General features: G+C 41.4%; 1 protein-coding gene across 1 annotated transcript in view; it reads left to right on the plus strand.

The window, feature by feature from the left end:
* The window catches only part of PAXIP1 (PAX interacting protein 1), an 85918-nt gene that overhangs the window by 16629 nt on the left and 48656 nt on the right, over positions 1-20633 (plus strand). The window contains exons 4-6 of the mRNA XM_065399145.1: positions 1106-1169; positions 2616-2729; positions 16693-17328. Coding sequence (XP_065255217.1) covers positions 1106-1169; positions 2616-2729; positions 16693-17328 — 814 coding nt within the window. The remainder of the gene's footprint in view (positions 1-1105; positions 1170-2615; positions 2730-16692; positions 17329-20633) is intronic.

The raw sequence follows: 20633 nt of genomic DNA on the forward strand, positions 1-20633 counted from the left end.
TTGTACATTTCTATTGGCTAAATGTGTAATAATGGGCATGTTATTGCCATCTTTGAATATGTTTTTTTTTTTTTTTAGTATAGTACTGTTAAGCTGTCTGAAAGTTCTTATAAGTTTCCTTTTGATACCGCTAAAAAAGAAAAAAGAGCTAAGGCAGAATCCTCTGCTGCTTGGATGAGGTGTGGTGGTCCAGTCCCTGCCTTAGCAGCTGCTCATAGCATATTGAGCAGCAGTAGCTCAGTAAATAACTTCCAAGTGTCTCATTAGTTTCACTGGTGCCCTCAACGGTACAGAGAACAGGAGCATATCTGCAAGAAGTATACACATACTTTCTGTATAAATTGTGAAGTACAAATCGATTTTTAATTAGATTTTGTTGAACTTTTTACAAAAAGCACCATTTCACTGCTGTGTTTCAACTGCTCTGAAAAGACCATGGAAATCCAAAAAACGAAATCTTAGTATTGTTTATAATATTTATGATTCCCTTGCCCTTCCAAACATGGTGGGGGCAGGGGAACAAAACTGTCAAAATTAAGGTCCTTATTCTGTACATGCTTAACTTGACGCATACAAGTGGTCCCAATGAGTGTGTTAGTGTTTGTAGGTTCAGGAGCTAAATCATAAGAAAAAAAAATATCAAGAAGTCAGGCAGAGTTATGTGATTGTGATCCTCCTACATGGAGGGCCCATGGTTATAAAGACAAGATACATGTCTGAAAAATAAGTTGGTGGTTTCATGTCTTCGTTGTTTTTCTTTTTTTCTTTTAGTGGGATAGAATGTGCTGAAAAGGCTGTCCAGGAGGAGCCAGTTCACAGTGCCATTTAGGTCTCTCTCTCCCCCCCCCCCCCCCCAGTAGTTAGAAGTAATCGGGATCAGTTTGACTAGAAACTTTTAAATTTTTACTGAAACTTGCAACTTGAAGGAAAAAAACCTCTCACTTTGCAGGACTAGCGTTTGTTTGTTTGTTTGTTTGTTTTGATTTGGCTTTTTTAATAGTCAAATCTATGCGAAGTGCTGTGCATAGCATCATTAATTCTCTTCCGAAACCCCTCAAGAAATTTCCATTTTGGTTTTGTTATGTCCTTGACATCTGTTTCCCAGGGTGAATGGTTTCTCTCCAGAATCATGTCAGATCTTTTTTGGAGTCACTGCTTGTCTCTCTCAGGTGAGAATATAACCATTTTAAAGAAATATAACTTAGAATAATTACAATACATTTGTATACTTTTGTATTCTGATTCTTGTTTTCCTTATCTTTCTACATGTACCATGACTTTTCTTCTTTGGTGTACCACTACCTGAGCAGCATATGACTAAATACTGAATTGGATATCACACATGGGGATCCACAGAATCATTCAACACTTAGCATAAAAGGGGAATGATTTATATGGCATTCAGCAATAAAGAGATACTGTAGTATGCAGAGAGCAGCATGTAGGAATTATGTGCCTTTTACTTTTAAATTATTTGCAACTTCTTATTTTTGGGATTTTTTTTTGTTTTGTTTTGCTTGTTATCCATGCACTAAGCAGGAAAACTTTGCAGAATACCTGATCACTATGTTTATACCTATTCTTCTGTGCACTAACACTTTACTGGAGGTACCACATCTAAAATTTGAGACAGGCTAGGCTAGAGCCCTGGGAAGATGTATGCACTTACTTAACTCTGAACACGGTGAGCATTCCTATTGAAATCAGTATGTGAACAGGTACATTCACCTTTACAGGTTGGTACCCTATGGTTTTAAATTGCTGCTATTGCTGGTGCTATAAGGGAAAATGTTAATTTTCTGTTGCATATGAATGATTGTCCAGGTTTACCTGGCATGTCAGGCAGAATAGAACGTAATCTGTTAGAGGCAACAAGCACTTCTGATTATCTTCATGTGTTGTTAAATGTGGTCTCCTGGTTTTAATTCTGTTTTACTTCTTTTTGTTAGTGCCTTTCTCCCTAACAGACAATAATACTTCAGATTTTTAAGGATGAGGATAAATTCATTTGAAGAATATTGAAGCTGGGTTTTTTTTTTTTTAAGGCTGCGGGTGTCTTGATCATTACAATTACATACAATGCCTAGGAATTAGGTAGCCATTGCCTTGGATAACCAACAGATTTTTGGTTGTTATTCAATAATGACATTCCCTAGGTTGGAGGATGTTGATGCAAGTAAAGTCCATAAAGCAGTCCTTTTTATTGTAAGAGGGTTTTTTTCGAGTAGCCAGTTTTGTAAGGTAATGGTTGAAGCTAAATAAATAGTCTTTCATGAATGAATCTACAAAACTTGATATTGGCATTTTAGTTCTATAGTTGTTACTTGCTCCTCCCCCTCTTCCCCCTGCCCCCCCCCCCTCCGAAAATAATACCTTATTTTCAGGTTAGCAAAAGTGAAGAACATCTCTAAAGTTTCTTTTCATTGTATGGGTTAAAGAATTGTCCTTCAGTGTTTTTTTTGTAAACTTTCATACTAATCCTTTATTTAAAAATGGTGGGAAGTAGAACATTAGTCAGATTGCTAAACAATATTTTACAAGCTATAATAATGCTCTTCAAGCAAAAGAAGTGTTGTTGCATAGATCTAAAAGGTTTATTTTTAACTTCCTATTAGATTTCCTCTGAAGACCGAAGTGTGCTGTGGGCTTTGATTACTTTTTATGGAGGGGATTGCCAGCTGAGCCTCAATAATAAGTGTACTCATTTGATTGTGCCTGAGCCGAAGGGGGTAAGAGTTGATTACATGCACAGTCTTTCCTGGTGTCGTTCTCATTTGCTTCTGAATAATCAAACAATTTTCACCTTTCCTGAAGTTCTTTAGCGTCTCAAATTGCTTGCTGGATTTGAACAGCTGAACTGATCATGTTAATGCATTGCAGCTAATTGTCTCATATTTATTTTCCCTAAAGCTTTGAGTTTGATTAATTCAAAAGGTATCCCAGCTTCAATTTATGTATTTCTAATCTGATTTGTAGCTGCATAATAACTATTTGATGTCTAAAGTTTTTTGATAAATAACTGGCTTTACAGTTGCCTTCCTAGTTACTCATATACACTAGTCAGTAGTGCATGTGCATTAGTATATGTCCTTTATAATTACTTAGTGGCATTCCTGAAGAAAAATTACAAGGCTAGAGTAGAAATACTGTAAAAGCACATATTGACTCTATAATCTTATTACTAGACTATCACTGAAAAAAGATTTGCAGTGCCTTCCATTTTGTTGACATTTTAGGGGTGTATGTGTATGGGGAGAAGAATCCAAAAGGCAACCTTAAATAACAAAATTCCCAAAGGATTTTCCTCTTGGAGGAAGATGAAGGGTTATTTTGTCCCACTAATTACTGCACCATATTGATGAAAAATACTGAGCATTTATACAGAATTTTTAATATTCAGAGCTCTTCACAAACCCTAGCTAACCTTCAGATTAATTAAGTGGTATTGCCTTTATACAGGTGGGGAAACTGAATAACAGGCTAAGGGATTTGCCAAAGATGGCACACGAAGAAAACACCGGAACCGAGTCTTATAGTGTCCTATTAGTAATGCTCTAATTATGGCAGTTCCAGTATAAGTACTTATTTCAGGTACTTACTTTTCTGGGGGGGAAAAAGTCCTAGTGTGTGTGTTCTCAAACCATAATTAAATATTAAAAACAAACAAAACAAAACAAAAAAACCCCCAAACCACACAAAATTTTACTTAGACATTTCTAGCTATCTTATCAGTGGATACAGCAAGGTTTTCTTTGGTTTTTGTTTTGTGCTTTGGTAACTTAGGCACTGATCCTGCAAGTACTTTAACAAATGCTTGACATTATGGATGTGAATAGTCTAAAAAAATTGTGAAGTTAAGCATGTGTCTGAAGGCTTGCTGAATTGGGGGTCTAAAATGTATACTTTAAACTTGTTGTGTAGATCTTCGTCAAGTTCGGAAATTTTTGATTGAGAAATAATTTTTTTATACATGTGTCAGGGTTCCCTCCCCACTCTGAACTCTGGGGTACAGATGTGGGGACCCGCATGAAAGACCCCCTAAGCTTATTTCTAACAGCTTAGGTTAAAAACTTCCCCAAGGTACAAATTCTTCCTTGTCCTTGGACGGTGTCGCTGCCTCCACCAAGTGAGTTAGACAAAGATTCAGGAAAAGGACCACTTGGAGTTCCTGTTTCCCCAAAATATCCCCCCAAGCCCCTTCACCCTCTTTCCTGGGGAGGCTTGAGAATAATATACCAACTAAATAGGTAAACAAGGTGAGTACAGACCAGATCCTTGGGTTTTTAGGATACTAAAAATCCAATCAGATTCTTAAAAATAGAACTTTATTATAAGGAAAAAAATAAAAGAAGCACCTCTGTAAAATCGGGATGGAAGGTAATTTTACAGGGTAATAAGATTTAAAACACAGAGGATTCCCCTCTAGGCAGAACTTCAAAGTTACAAAAAACAGGACTAAACCTCCCTCTTAGCATAGGGAAAATTCACAAGCTAAAACAAAAGATACTCTAAAGCATTTCCTTACTATTACTTACTATTTCTGTAATTTTAGATGTATCATTCAGTAGGAGCTGGATTACTTGTTTGGTCCCTCTCTTTGTCTCAGAGAGAACAACAAAGAGCACACAAAAAAACCAACCTCCCCCCCCCCCCCCCCGATTTGAAAGTATCTTCTCTCCCCATTGGTCCTTCTGGTCAGGTGCCAACTAGGTTAATGGAACTGATTAACCTCTTACAGGTAAGTGATTCTGTACCTCTGGCCAGAAGGGATTTGATGTTACTGCATACATAAAGGTTATTACCCTTCCCTTTATTTTTATGACAACATGGTTGTAAAGTACATAGTGATTCAATTTACTGACATTACATCAACAGTGTGATTTTTTTCCCTCTCCCCTCCCAGCCCCAGCTATAAAATTAATCTGGGAAATCTTTGGGTCTCTTGTGGCCTGGAGTTGGGAGAAGGTAAAGGTATTCCTGCTGATTGTGCGCAGGAATCTTAGTATTCCTCTCTCTCTTTCCCCCCCCTTCTCCCCACCCTCCGAAATAAATAAATAACATGCACGATTTCAGCTTTACGCGGTCAGCAAAAAAAAAAAAGAGAAAAATAACTATTTTAATACTGTACCTGTAGTGCAGGCGATTTCATCCGCCATTCAGTTCATTGTAATTTTGACTATACGCGGTTTTCACTTTACGCGCTAACCGCGGAACGGAACCCCCGCGTAAGATGAGACTCGCCTGTATCAACCAGTACAGTTTAATAGCTTCCAGTACATACATAGTACTGGTATCCAAAGCATACATTGAATGATTCAGAAGCCTTGAAATGACTGATATGTCTGTTGTGACCCAAGAACCTGTTGGTGCCAGAGGGCATAGGGGATGCATAGGGTTTTACAGGGATCCTCTGGGTCAGATATATGCATATTAAGTTCACCTAAGGGTGGCATGTGAGGTGTCTATCAAGAGGCAGTATCCCACTGGTTGCGATGATCATTTTGAAATGTATGTAAGGATAGTATTTAAGGAGTAATTTCTCTGTACTGGAAATTATGTTCTCAAAGCCTTGAAGTTAAGGCAGGTAACCAAAAGGTGACTTGTCTTAAACAGGTTCCTTTCAAGAAGTAGCAGATACTTATTTTCCTATCTGGTCATTATATATTGTGTGTCTTATAATGGAAGCCTATTTGCTAATTAAATGATTGCAAAGCCCACAAGAGAGGGAGGCCACAAGAAAAACCAGTCAGCAGGGAATGTCTTGTGTATGAATAAGAACAAAGACTATTGTAATATGTCTAAGGCAGTGGTTCTCAACCTGCGGCCCATGGTCAGCTTGCGGCCCAGTCAGCACGCAGCTGTGGACCATGTGACATCCTCAGGGCCATACAGGTGGTATTGGATGTGACCCACATAACATATCGTGTGCCGCAGATGCGGGCCACAATGGTAATTAGGTTGAGAACCACTGGTCTAAGTGATCCAAGAAACACCCAGCATCCTTCACCAAGGAGACATGCTGACTGTGGCTTTTCTCATGAAAAAAGGATCACAGCCTTCCTAGCTGAAAAATGCTAGAAGGACTTTGGGGGTGAACTTCTGCTCTATAAGACATGAAGTATCTATAGGTTCTAGAACAGGGGTCGGCAACCTACGGCACGCGTGCCGATTTTGAGTGGCACGCTGCCTGCCCACTGAGAGGAGGAGGAGGAGGGGCCGGAAAGCGCCACGCTGGGGGAAGAAGGGGGAGGAGGGAAGCGTGGCTGCCGCAGGACCAAGCTTCTGCCTCCTGCCCCTGCAGGGGAGAGCGGTGGGGGGGGGGTCCCGGCCCCCCGCCCCACTCAGCCCCCCCGCCCATCGCTCTCCCCTGCAGGGGCAGGAGGCAGAAGCTTGGTCCTGCGGCAGCCACGCTCCTCCCCCCCCCCCCCATTTCTTCCCACAACATGGTGCATTCCGGCCCCTCCTCCTCCCCCCTCTCCCTGCCGGCGACAGAGCAGAGCAGAGCCGAGCGGCAGCGTGCTCGCTGCTCCGTAGAGGAGGCAGAGAGAGGTAGGGACGGGCCTTGTGGAACAGGGCATATCCCTCCCAGCCCCCTGCCATGAGCCGCCCAGGGCAGGGGGCTGGGAGCACCCCCATGAGCCGAGCACCCCAGCCCTCTGCCCTGAACCCCCCCAACACCCAGCCTTGTGCCCTGCACCTCCCCCCAACACCCAGCCTTCTGCCCTGCACCTCCACACACCCCCAGCCTTCTGCCCTGAACCCCCCCAAACCCCCAGCCCTCTGGCCTGCACCTCCACACCCCCCCCAGCCCTCTGCCCTGCACCTCCACCCCCCCCAGCCCTCTGCCCTGAACCCCCCCCCACACCCAGCCTTGTGCCCTGCACCTCCACACACCCCCAGCCCTCTGCCCTGCACCTCCACACACCCCCAGCCCTCTGCCCTGCACCTCCACACACCCCCCAGCCCTCTTCCCCGCACCTCCACACACACACCCAGCCTTGTGCCCTGCACCTCCACACCCCCCCCAGCCTTCTGCCCTGCACCTCCACACCCCCCCCCCCACACCCAGCCTTGTGCCCTGCACCTCCACACACACCCCAGCCCTCTGCCCTGATCCTCCCCACACACACACCCAGCCTTCTGCCCTGCATCCCCCCACACACTCCAGCCCTCTGCCTTGACCTCCCCCCAACACCCAGCCTTCTGCCCTGCACCCCCACACCCCCCCAGCCCTCTGCCCTGACCTCCCCCCAACACCCAGCCTTCTGCCCTGCACCTCCACACACACCCCAGCCCTCTGCCCTGACCTCGAGTCGCCCCGCTCAGCCCGCTGCAGGCCTAGGTGAACAGAACCCCAGGCTGGAAGTGGGCTGAGCAGGCTGGTGGCGTAAGATCAGCATTTTAATTTAACTTTAAAGGAAGCTTCTTAAACATTTTGAAAACATTGTTTACTTTATATACAACAATAGTTTAGTTATATAATATAGACTTGTAGAGAGAGACCTTCTAAAAAACGTTAACCTGTATTACCGGCACGCGAAACCTTAAATTAAAGTGAATATATGAAGACTCGGCACACCACTTCTGAAAGGTTGCCTATCCCTGTTCTAGAATGTTATATGTAACCATTTGTTTCCAGTACTTCTACTTGCTATCACTTGAATCTCTATTCTTTTGTTAAATAAAACTGTTGCTTGTATTTACTTATAAATTTGCTTGAGTGCTGTATGTTAAGAGGAGTGGTGATCTAAGCTGTAACTGAGAAGCTGGAATATACTGCTTCTTTGGGAGCAATGAATCCGTGAATACTGAGAATGGCCTGTTGAACAGAGGCTGGACACTCCAGGGAGATGCTTGGAAGGCTCGGGGGTTGAAGTGTGCCTGTCTCTAACGTGGAGAGAGAGGGGCCTGTGGAGGCCTAGGGGAGAGCTTGTATTGCCTGTGGCTGGTTGAGTCGGGAAGCTGACCCATGGCAGGCAAAGACAAGGCTTCTCACCCTAAGGGCAGGTGGTAGTGAGGTGTCTCACAATCCTGGTTACCCCCAGGAAGTATCACATCTACACTGTAATATCTAAGCACCAGAAACTGAGTAGAAGATTTGATTTATTTGCATTTACTTGCAAATAAACTGTATTGTATTAAAAATGTTAGGTGTGTTTAACAATTTTATTTTAGATTAAGCAAAATAAGTATTCCCTTCAGTGTCTAATATAAATATTTGTTGAACAGTTCATTTGAGAATCATCAGTGCAATAGTGAGTGAAATTAATTTTTCCCATTATTATGTTTTCTTCAGTGTTCAGATATAACTACATTATTTTTAATTATCAGTTTTACAGGTTACCTGATTTTTGCTCAGATTCAAAAATCTCCAGGTTCCGACCACAGACTGTCAAAGTAGGCTTCTAAAATTTGTCCACAGTCTTATTAGTGTGGCATTTTATCCCATTTGTGTTTGTAGAGGGAGCTCCCTCCAGTAGATCATCTGAATAGTCAGAGGAATGATAGTACACCTCTACCCCGATATAACACCGTCCTCGGGAGCCAAAAAATCTTACTGCATTAGCATTATAGGTGAAACCGCGTTATATCGATCTTGCTTTGATCCGCCGGAGTGCACAGCCCCCCCCATAAATCATCAATCAACTTTGCTCCCATAAATCATCAATATTATAACTTTGACAAAATTATAAATATTGGGCCAGATTCTCATTTACACCCTTAAATTGGGTGTAAATTAAATTTAGGCCCATGTTAGGTCTCCTGTACACTACCAGAGGGGAGTAAAAGGGGCATTAGGTAAATAAGGCCAATTTATATTTCTACACTTACATGCTATTTTTAAAAGTGTGTGTGTGTGTGTATAAAAAAATTAACTTTTACCATTTTAACTAACACCATTCCCATACCTCCCTCATTCCTCTGTCTGTTCTGTTATGCCTTTCTGTGCTATAGCACGTGTTGTTTTGAACTTTAAGCTTATTGGAGCAAGTATCTGCAAACTCAAACTCAAGCTCAAGCTCTGCAAGATGTACCTCTACTAGAGCTATGTAGGGCAGCTACCTGGAGTTCCTTACACACCTTCACAAGACATTACGTTTTGTTCCAGTCTTCTACTACAGATACAGCTGTAGGGACAGCAGTATTACAGTCAGTCATCACTTCTGCATCCTTGCACCCACTTCTTGTTTGACTGCTGCTTGCTAATCTCCCAGGTGTGGAATACACATACGACCCATGACTCAAAGAAGAAATTGAAGCTACTTACTTGTAACTGGAGGTTCTTCAAGAGGTGCGGTCCCTATCTGTATTCCACTACCTGCCCTCTGACCCCTCTGCTGAGGATCATAACTGGATTTGTGGTAGGAGAAGGAACTGGGGACGACTGGTCCGCACCCCACCTTAAACCTTTGGTTCAGAGCATGAGTAGAACAACTGGGTATGTGTGGATCAATGGACACTGCTTACTAAAAGTCTCCAGACTCAGGTGCATGGTGCTCATACGTCCCCATGGGTGGAACACAGATAGGAACCACACATCTCAAAGAACCTCCAGTTACAGGTAACTAACCTCCTTTTCTGAAGGCCTTCTCAGATCCAAGCCAGTTGGTCTCGCCTATAATTGGCGTGTGGTCTTTGAAAGCTTTGGTGGCTGAGTTGTCTGAAGACTCAGATCATTGTCTTTTGAAATCTAGAGTTCTCCCTTTGGATCTGTTCCTTCAGGGACCATCACTTCTAAAATCAGAGATTATTGTTCAGGTCCATTGAAATCTCAGTTCTGGGTAGGTGGCTCAGGGAATATTAATTATTCCAGTTGGTCTTAGGAAATGTCCTACTGAGCTCTATACCATTGATCTCTGTGTGGTCAGCACCTCCTGGTCAGTCTTAGTCAGGCTTTTCTATTTTTGTGTTTACTGCATGCTATGAAGTTCTGGCCTTACAGCCTTCTCCATAGGTTTCCATGGCTAAGGAACTTTCAATTAAATACTTAAGAGAACAGACGGAGAATAACTGTGGATCTTCTTTCCCAGCCAAATCTAAATATAGACTGGGCTTTTGGCTACAGTCACTTATTCACCTTCACAGATCTCTCTTGTTTCTGTACTTAAGAAAAATCAAGTTCCTTATGCTTTCTTAGGGAAGTATAATTCCTACCCAAAATTGACATGCTGCTGAAAGCAACAGGAGAGAGTGCTATCTATCGATCACTCATAATCTGTGGTATTTGCAGTTCCCACAGGGATGGGCACAACAAGTATTGAATAAAAATCTCCAAACTTTTTAATTGAATTGTGCTTTTATACATAATGTCCAAAACTCTGTCAGGCACTCCACAGAAACACACAAAAAGTCATTTCTATGCCTTTATGTTCCATGTAAAGATAACATAACAAAAGGGAGACAAAGAAAAAGGTGGCAGGTAGGGGTTGTGGGGATAAGGCTTACAAATATAACATGAGTTTGATTTAGAGGGTTCCACATTTACCTTTATTTTGGGCTTGTAGAGATCTTCCTGTCTCTATGTGGTGAGAGAGGGAAGTTTAAAATGAGGTGGCAGTTAGTGGGGAGAGGGGGGATGAAAGGAGGTAAGAAAGGGAAATAGAGACCAAGGAAGAAGTAGAAAGTTGGGACAGGGAGAAGGAGACCAAAGGGATGGAGAGAGAAGTTGATGGAGGAAATAGGATTGTAGGAATTGCCATACTGAATCAGACCAGTAGTCCATCTAGACCAGCATTTTATCTGTGACAGTGGCCAGAACAAAGTATTTCAGAGGAAGGGGTAAGAAACTCCATAGTGGACAGTTATGGATTAACTGATTTATACAAGCAGTATCTTCCAAATCCTTCTTAAGGTTAATTTAGGTCCTGGGCATGAGAGTTTATACCCTTTCTGGTATTTAATTAATGTAAATGTAGTGTTCTTATTATCTGTACAATCCTTTTTTGAATCCTATTGAACGCTTGGCCTCTGATATCTTGTGGGGGTGAGGCCTACAGATTGTTCTCTTACCAGTTTTAAATATATGCCATTCAATTTAATTGAACATCCTCTTATTCTTGTATTATGAAAGAGAGTAAATAGAATGGAAATAGGGAGAGCATGATGGAGAGGAGAATGGTGGGCAGGGAGGTTGAGATTTACTTCAGGAATAGAATAACTTGAGGGACTGGGGGAGGTTGGGGCGCTATTTGTGTTACAGTAGCACCCAGAGGCCCTGGTTGTGCTGGGAGCTATAAAAGATATTACCCCAAAATGTCTACAGGCTAATTAATTAAAGGCAAGAGGCAGCAGGTTTGTGGGAATTGGGGTGAGGCAGGGATAATAGAAACAACAATGCATGGTTATGTAGACAAGTAATGTGCACAATTTGGAACACAGAGCTGTTCATCTGTAAAGTGACCATAGATCTGTTTGTAAAAATCTGATGTCAGGAAGTTGGCGTGGATGTGAAAGTCTGTTGTTGCTGGTGGAGGAAAAGGAGCTATAGCTTTTAGGCCAGCCTAGAATGTCTCCTGCTGGTCCTGAGCCCCAACATGAGCAATGTAAGAGGCGAAGCTGCTAAGTTAATATTTTAACAATGGCTCTCTTATAGATTTGGGTGGGAATGGACCAGGACCATGACTCTCATGACCAGGACCATGACTCAACCATGCAATCTACCAATATGCAATACAAGCAATAGAAATGTGTAACAGACTATTGAAATGCGAGGCGCCTGTATTTTGTTATGCGTTGTGTCATTATAGATTATAGTGTATTTTTAACTATACATTCAGTTTTAAAGGAAGCTTTCTCACTGTGTGAATTAAATAAATCATTTTTTTAAAAGAGCTGGAAAAATCAGATGCTATCATTTTCAGTCGTAAGGACTCTTTACATGGACTGTAAACTGGATTTGAACTCTGGACCTTCGGATCCCTAGCACAGACCTCTAATTCTTGAGTTATCCTCAGATTTGTCACATTGGGTTTGTAAGAAAGTATGACTGAGACTTGGGCCTGCTCTGTTAGAGACCTAAGTCCTGTTCTGAGCTCTGTCTGAAGTGACCTTCTACAACTCCACAGTTAACTTATTTGTAAAATCAGTGTTGTTGGGGAGGGCTGATACTAAGGTAGGAATACAGGCCTAATAGAGAGAAATATAAACAACGAGTAGAAGAGGTGAGTTTTGAATTTGTGGTCCTGGCTTCCAACCTGATGCACTTTTCTCTAGCCTAAGGCATGTGTGCCTGTGCCAGTTGGTAAACATGCTGTACAGTAGGCAGGCTAATTCTGCTGAGGCGTGGAACTATGGCTATTAGCCAGAATGGGCAGCGATGGTGTCCCCAGCCTCTATTTGCCAGAAGCTAGGAATGGACGACTGTGCATGGATCACTTGATGATTGCCTGTTCTGTTCATTCCCTCTGAAGCACCTGGCATTAGCCACAGTCAGAAGACAGGATATTGGGCTAGATGGACCTTTGGTCTGATCCAGTATGGCTGGTCTTTAGGTTCTTATGTTCTAATGACCAGCAAAATCTGGTACACTTGAAAATGACTTATCCCCCAGATAGAGCTGTTCTGGCTTCTGCTGGTGGAAGGGGAGATCTGGGAGGCTGAGGATAATATAATAGCATACTTATTAGCGTATTGTAAAATGTAATTTAAGTGCTTTAAGCAATAGGATGTTTCCACCACTTCCCTTGGAAAGCTATTCCACTGTCTAGATTTCATTTTGAGGAGTGTGTGTGTGTGTGTGTGTGTCTCTCTCTCTCTCTCTCTCTCTCTCTCTCTCCTTCCTTTAGTTTCATCGATGTACTCCTTTTAGGGATCCTTCAAATACCCAGGATCTTATGTCCTCTTAGTCCTCACGACTAATTCAGCAAAATCAGAACCATGGAATGAATATTTGGTGCTAGATTTTTCAAAAAGTGGCATCGATTTTGTGGTTGTAATTTTGTGGCCACTATTAGTTGAGGTACAAATTAAGTGCTTGAATATCTGAATGACTTAAATTTCTCCTGTAGTTATTTGCACCTGAGAGAGTTATTTGCGTGGTGAGATCCCATGAGGTTTGGAATGAAAATCATGTACTCTGTGTCCAATTTGTTTTTTGTACTTTGAGTCTTAAGTGAGAATGATCACAAAGGAAAAGAGGTGCCTAAATTCCTTTAATTAGCCTGCTGTTGCTTAAGCCTCCCATGGAACAGGTCAAAGTGTGTCCATTGCAGCCCATCTTTGTTTTAGAAAGACTGGTAAGTATAATCTTGACAGTCTACACACCCCAGAGAATAAAGCAGACTAACTAATAGCAGCATTAAATCTGAATACGGCAACTTCCTGCACAAGTGTGACTGTCCTGCTGATTTGAACAGTTTTATTGGCCACAAACAATAGGATGTCTGTTGCTTAATTCTATGGTAGGAAGTGTGGTGTAGTTTAGAGACTCCTTATGGATTCGTCCAAAGGCTTTTATTACACAGTTGGTCTCTTAGCAGTGTGGGCTTAGTTATTTTATAGGTTCACTGTGTTCTTAAAATACTTGCTAGTTTGTTTTCACATAGCAGCGCCACTTGCAGATATTGTGTCTCATTATCAATATAGTTCTAATGTGAATCTTAAATTTATTTTGTATGATGCCTTTAAAATACTGAGGCTCACCAAACCAAATTCCACTTTGTTTGTTTTAAATAAAATACTCTTATAAGCAACAACTTAATGAAGGATTGTGTGTTGAAAAGCCCCACATAGGAGGTTTAAGAGAGCCTGCAGCACATCACTGATTTTTGAATTTGTCTTTGTTTTCAGGTCCCACAAAATAATAGATTGTTGACTCCCTTTCCCAGTGATGCCCCAGCATTCCTTATGTTGGTGATGTCACAACTTCTACAGCATTGTGCTGGAGCGTGGATCCAGCCTGTAGAAGGTCAGGTTTTGCGCGCACACTCACACTCACACTCACACTCACACTCACTCTCTCTCTCTCTCTCTCTCTCTCTCTCTCTCTAACTGTTTACACCTTTTGGGATTTAAAATAGTAAAATGAAAAGCTGCATCGTGTCTATGAGAAGAATACTTGATCCTCTTAGGCTAGCTGTATGATCCACTAAGGTTCCTTTGTGGCTCTGATGTCAACAGTCTAGTGGTACAGGCATCATTTGGCATGGGAGTCAGCAATCTGTGATCTAATAAGTGAGGAAAATGTTTGAAATCAGTGTTGAGTGGCCCTCTTACTTCTGGTGTTTGGGGCAGTTAGCATATTAACCTTACAGTGAGTTGATTTTAAAAAAATCTTTCAGATTATGTTTAGGATTTTTAATATAGTTATTTTTATTTTATTTTGGTAGCATCCAAAGGTTCCAATCAGGATCATAATCTGAATGTGCCAGGTGCTTTAAAAATACATAGAAATAGAGAGTCCCTGTCTTGAAGTGATACAGTCTGAATATATAAGACCACCAAAGAATGGAGAAAAGAAATGCAAAATATACTTTTAGCCTGAGTTTTCAAAGGAGTATAAAAATGCTAGGGACCAAACTCCCACTAGTTGAATGCCTAACTTCATCTAGGTCCCTTTTGAAAATATCTATAATGTGATCGGGGGGAGGGATAGCTCAGTGGTTTGAGCATTGGCCTGCTAAACCTAGGGTTGTGAGTTCAATCCTTGAGGGGGCCATTTAGGGAACTGGGGTAAAAAAATCTGTCTGGGGATTGGTCCTGTTTTGAGCTGGGGGTTGGACTAGATGATCTCCTGAGGTCCCTTCCAACCCTGATATTCTATGATTCTATGAAAGTGCAAAATTTTTATATGTGCACGCGCACACACACAGAGCAGTTATGTCAGTGCTGGATTGCTTTTAAAGCGTAATAACCCTTGTTATATATTGGTGATTCGTTTACCTGTCTTATTAAAATGTAATGTTTAAGTTCACAGTTTAATTTGCATGAACACATTTATGCTTCAAATATTGGACTCTTCCATTAATAATAAAGTGAACATTGAGTAATTGGTATTTCCAACTCAGACATGCCAGATTTTGGTTTTCTTCAATGTTTTCTTATGGTGATACTGATGTTAATACTTTAAAATATCAAGAGGTACAGTCTGATCAGTGTTGGTTTCACTTATCTCATGGAGATCTAGGTTCAAATTACATTTATTTTTCAGTTATATGTGGTCTTTTTTGATGCATTATAAATTAAACTTATTAAACTAGTTTCCAGATTTTGCACTGCACAGCTTTATAAAACATTATGGAAAACATAATGTGCTTGTAACAAGTTTGGTTTTTATCTGTTTTCCTCTTTTCCATTTAGAAGAGCCTAAACCTTCACTAGATACAGAGAAATCAAACTGTGAACAACAAAAGAAATTCTCCACTCCAAGAGAGGAGAAATATGTGTTTAACAGCTGATAGGAGTAGCTAATTAAGGAGCTGTTTTATATTATTGCAGTGCTCTGATTAAGCTTGAGAAGGCACTTGTGCTCTGAACCTGGAGTTACCTATAACTTTTTTAAAACATTTACCTTTGGCAGTTGAAAATTCTTACACTTTCTCTCAATCCAGAGGTGAAATATTTTATTTGAAAAATGTCTTTTGCCAAGTTATGATTGGTCAAGAATGCAACTGTTTAAAAAATTGTTCAGATTATCATTGGGCTTTGAGAACTAAAAATGGTGCTAGTTTTTAAAATGTGGTTTTGAATTAGTTCTTAATGCAAGTCCCTTGTTTTAAGAAATTATATTGTAATTTGTTACACACTTTTTTATTGTGTGTGGCCATATGAAGTTTTAATGCACTGTCTTTTTTTATTTTAAGTTAGTATCAAAATCTGATGACTAATATATGCCACCAGTGACTGTTGAGTTTTAGGGCCTGTCTACACTTGAAACACTACAATGGCACAACTGGAACTGCGCCGCTGTAGCACTTCAGTGTAGACGCTGTCTACGTCAAAGGGAAGAGTTCTCCCATCAGCATAGGTAGTCCATCTCTTCTATTGACCTAGCTCTGTCTACACCAGGGTTAGATCGACTTAACGACGCCACTCAGGGTGTGGATTTTTCACACCCCTCAGTGACATAGCTTGGTCGACCTAATATTTTAGTGTAACACAGGCCACACTATGGTAAGAGAGGTTACTGGATGTTATCATCCAACAGATGGGTATATCTTCTGAATAGTTTGGATCCTTTGGTTCTCATCCTGAGTAATTCAGCACCACTTCTCAGCAAGAATTATCTTTTATTTAAAAATGTCACTGTCACAGTTATTGACAATATTTTTAAAGCTAGTGGCATAACAAACTAATGACATGGCAGTTGTTATAGTGCATCCATAAGTGAATGAATAATTATAGGAGTTGTAGTAGGTTGCAACTGAAAGGGTAAGAGTTGGTTGCTTGAAAGCAGTTGCCTTACTTGAGTTAATCTGTCTGATCACTTCTTTCTTGGTTCTTAGTTTGGGTTTTGTTAAAGTGTAATTTGTAAATGTTCAGTTGTTGCTGTTTTACGGATTCTGGTGTAGTCATGTGCACTATGACACCAAGATAAAAGTTGATAGTGATGGTGTCGGCTAAGTGTATATGAAATCATATTCGGAGCTAATCTTTATTCATATCACTAGAAATAATTCAATCTTGTCGAGTTATGTGTGGGACGAGATATGTAATGCATTCTATTTATAGTCTTTTCTTATGTCTTGTCCACAGGAAAAATATGAATGCGCTTGTAAACGAGAGAGCATTAAAATTGTGACACCTGATTGGGTACTAGATTCTATATCTGATAAAGCTAAAAAAGAAGAGATATCCTATCATCCCCGTCTAATTATATATGAGGAGGAAGAGGATGAGGAAGAAGAAGATGCAGAAAATGAAGAACAAGATTCTCAAAATGAAGCTAGTACCGATGAAAAATTATCAAGCCCAGCATCATCTCGAGACGGATCGCCTTTGGGTGACCAGGCTTTTTCACCAAAATCTATTAGTGCTGATAAAACAAAAGGGGAATTGATGTTTGATGATTCCTCAGATTCCTCTCCTGAAAAGCAAGAAAGGAATTTGAACTGGACACCAGCTGAAGTCCCACAGACAGCTGCAGCAAAGCGCAGGTTGCCTCAAGGCAAGGACTCTGGGTTAATTAATTTATGTGCCAATGTCCCACCAGTACCAGGCAATATTTTGCCTCCGGAAATCAGAGGTAATATAATGGCTTCCGTTCAAGGTACCCAAGGCTCTGAACGACCAGAAATGATGACTACGTGGAGTCCAGCAGTACGGACATTAAGAAACATTACTAATAGTGCTGATATTCAGCAGATTAATAGGCCATCAAATGTAGCACATGTAAGTGTTGGATTTTTAATTTTCAATATTGGGCTAACATTTTAAAGAACTTTGTTTCCTTTCGAAATCCTCAAAATATGAGAAGGGGGGTAAAATATTCCCAGGTTACATAGAGATTACATACAGCTAGATTAAACTTTGCCCCAGTAGTCAACCTATTCATTAGTATTTTAGCTTCACAAAAGGAAAAATTTGTGGACTGGTGGAATATAGTGATATTACAAAAATCAGGATTTAACTCCAGCATTTGATACCAAGATTCCTATTAGGCACTTTCAATATTGGCAGGAGCACAAAGTGATTCACAGTCTTCAAGCTAGTTACCCTGTTTATTAAACCAAACTTTGTGTCCTTCAGTACTTTTATTCAGTGCAATAAATTACCATGTTCTATACTCAGAAAATTTTAAAGTTGATGGTTCTCTCAAACAGCTGCAATTTGATTCCTATTGTGCGTTTGCAGTGTTTGGTACTACTGAGTAATGTTAAATTGCTATGCAGTACAGCCAAGGTACAGTTGCGAAAGTCCTAACTTATACATTCTATCTCCAGAGCAATCCACATAGTTTTGGTGTAAAATAATTATGGTTAATTTATTTATTCTAGAAAAGAATATGAAATAAGTGATCACGCATTGAAATAAACACACTACTGGATTTCAGTGAATGCATGTTGAAAGGATGGGAGTGGGGAAAGGCAGGATGCTGGTGAATTTATTTGACTCTTATAGACAGTGCATTTTATTCAGGTAATTGTACTTGAATGTGCAACAGTTAGACCATGGGTTAAACTTTCAAAAGTGCCTAAGGGTATGTCTGCACTTCGGTGTAAGTCCAGGGTTAGTAGAACTCAAGTAAGCAGACCTGGGTTTGTTACCTAGGGCCTTAGCGTCTATATGCTTATTTGTAATTCTGGTTCCAAAACTAGGGCTCCAGAGGCATTACATGGCATTATACAGGACTGAGTCCAATCATCCATATCCCAGACTTCCTAATGCCCTCCCAAAATGTGGCCGCTCTAGCCTTTTGCTAATGGTGCAGTGTGGGAAAACTTGACTGTCCACCAAACTTAACTATCCAGAGCACAAAGAAAGTCAGCCCATGGGATCGTGGGATACTTTTTGGCAGTCTTCCAGAGTACAAGTCCGGTGGAGCTGCATCAAAACTACAAAGTGATAGGGCTTGAACCCTGGATCCCGGTTTGACTCAGGCTCGAACCCTCCACCCCGGTGGGGTCCTGGGACCCTGGGTCTCACCTTTGGGTTAGCACAATTTATGTGTAGACAGATGTGTGCTTAGGCTTGAGCCTGAGTTTGAACCCTGGGCTTGCATTGCAGTGTAGACATACCCCAAGTGACATATGAGCGCACATCCCATATTCAGAAATGACTGAGTCACTCAGGAACCTAAATCACATTGAAAGCTCCCATGTGCCTAAGTCAATTTTGAAAATGGGACAAGGGCTCCTAGGTCACTCAGGCACTTCTGAGAGTTTTGCCCCACATCTTGAAGTATAACCTGTGTTTGCTGTGTGTCATGCAGACTATGGGACCTTTTGGATTTTGGAAATCAATATACAGATCTCCTTGCATACTGGGGATCCTTCCAAAGCTATCCTCTGTGTGTGTGCTTATTATTATTTAATGTTTATATTATAGCCTCTAGAGGCCTCCGTGAGATCAGGACCTGTTGGTGCGAAGTGCTGTACAAACATAGATCACATAACAGTCATTGCCCCAAGGAGCTTACAGTTTAAAAGATATGACATAACAGGTGTATAAGAGAAACAAATGGGAAGGGATTGAGTAACAAATGTAATATTTTTTTCTGTATGATAAATCCTACCCCAGTGGTTCTCAGTCTTTCCAGACTACATATCCCTGAAGCCCAAGCCCCGCTGCGTGGGGCTGAAGTCCGAGCCCTGCCGTCTTAGGCTGAAGCTTGTAACTTAGCTTCGTGGGGCCCCCTGTGGTGTGGGGCCGCAGGCAGTTGCCCTGCTTGCCATTGCCTAATGCCAACCCTGCACTTGCCACCCATTTAAACCTGTCCCGCAACCCTCAGGAGGGTCGCAGTCCCCCGAGATTGAGAAACACTGATCTAGATGAGTTGACGTACCCCCTGGAAGACCTCTGCCTACCCCCAGGGGTACAGGTACCCCTGGTTGAGGACCACTGTCCTACCCCATCCTCTCCTTTTAAGATGGGATCAGAAGGGGCCTAGGGTGTCTGACAACCTTTCTGTTGGTGGGCAGAACAGTGCATACCACATAGCATTGCCTACGCATTATCAGACAATCTGAAAAATGGAATGACCGTGCTAAATTCTCAATTGTTTTTATTTGCAAAGGTAAATTAGACCTTAGGGCAAGTTTTTGTGCGCGCTTAACTGTTGATTGCTTGAGTAAATAGACACACGTGTGTTTAGATTACTAGATGTCTCCTTGGCTTCCTGCTTGTGCCAATACCTGGCTTTCAATTGCACATGCATACACAACAATGCATGTGCAAGCAGGTCTTTTTAATCATTTGGCCTTTGAAGATACTATGCAACTTTTAAAATAGATATTTTTCCTTCCTTTGTAGCAGTAGAACAACCAAATATAACTAATGCAAATTTCACTTAAGCTTTCGTTTTAACCTATTTGTCTGTCTATGTCAAATTTTAGCTGATGTTGCTGTGTTTCACAACTGGGCCCAGTTATGCAGCCCTTATACAAAGACTACCATTAATATTAATGGGGATCTTGTGTAAGAGAGATTTTCTGTGTTTTTCTGTTTGATTTGAAAGGGAAAATCTAATGCTGGATGTGCTTTTAATTTCCCTTCCACTAGAATTCATGTGTTCCCTCTTCCCCCTGCATTCTGTACAATCTCAGAGATTTTTTTAAAAAGTGTTTATAGTAAAATTTACTGTAGTAAAGACTTTGTGCAGGAAGACATCTGAAAAGGATTTGCTTCTAGAAGAAAGGATGGTTCTGTGCTTAAGACACCAAACTGGGGATTTAGGTTCAGGCACAAGCATCCCATGCATCCGTGAAACAATGACTTAATTCCTCTGTTTCAGTTTCCCATCTGTAAAATGGGGTAATTTAGGGTTACCATACGTCCGGTTTTTCCCGGACATGTCCGGCTTTTTGGTAATCAAACCCCCGTCCGGGGGGAATTGCCAAAAAGCCAAACATGTCCGGGAAAAATACTGCCGGCCGGGCACTTCCCCTCCCGGGCTCCGGCTGCTGTGCTCCTCCCCTGACTCTTCGGCTCTGTTTAAGAGCTGAGCTGCCCGAGCGCTACCGGCTTCGGGCAGCCCC

Source organism: Emys orbicularis, chromosome 2 (assembly GCF_028017835.1).
Source record: "Emys orbicularis isolate rEmyOrb1 chromosome 2, rEmyOrb1.hap1, whole genome shotgun sequence".
NCBI classification, from domain to species: domain Eukaryota; kingdom Metazoa; phylum Chordata; order Testudines; family Emydidae; genus Emys; species Emys orbicularis.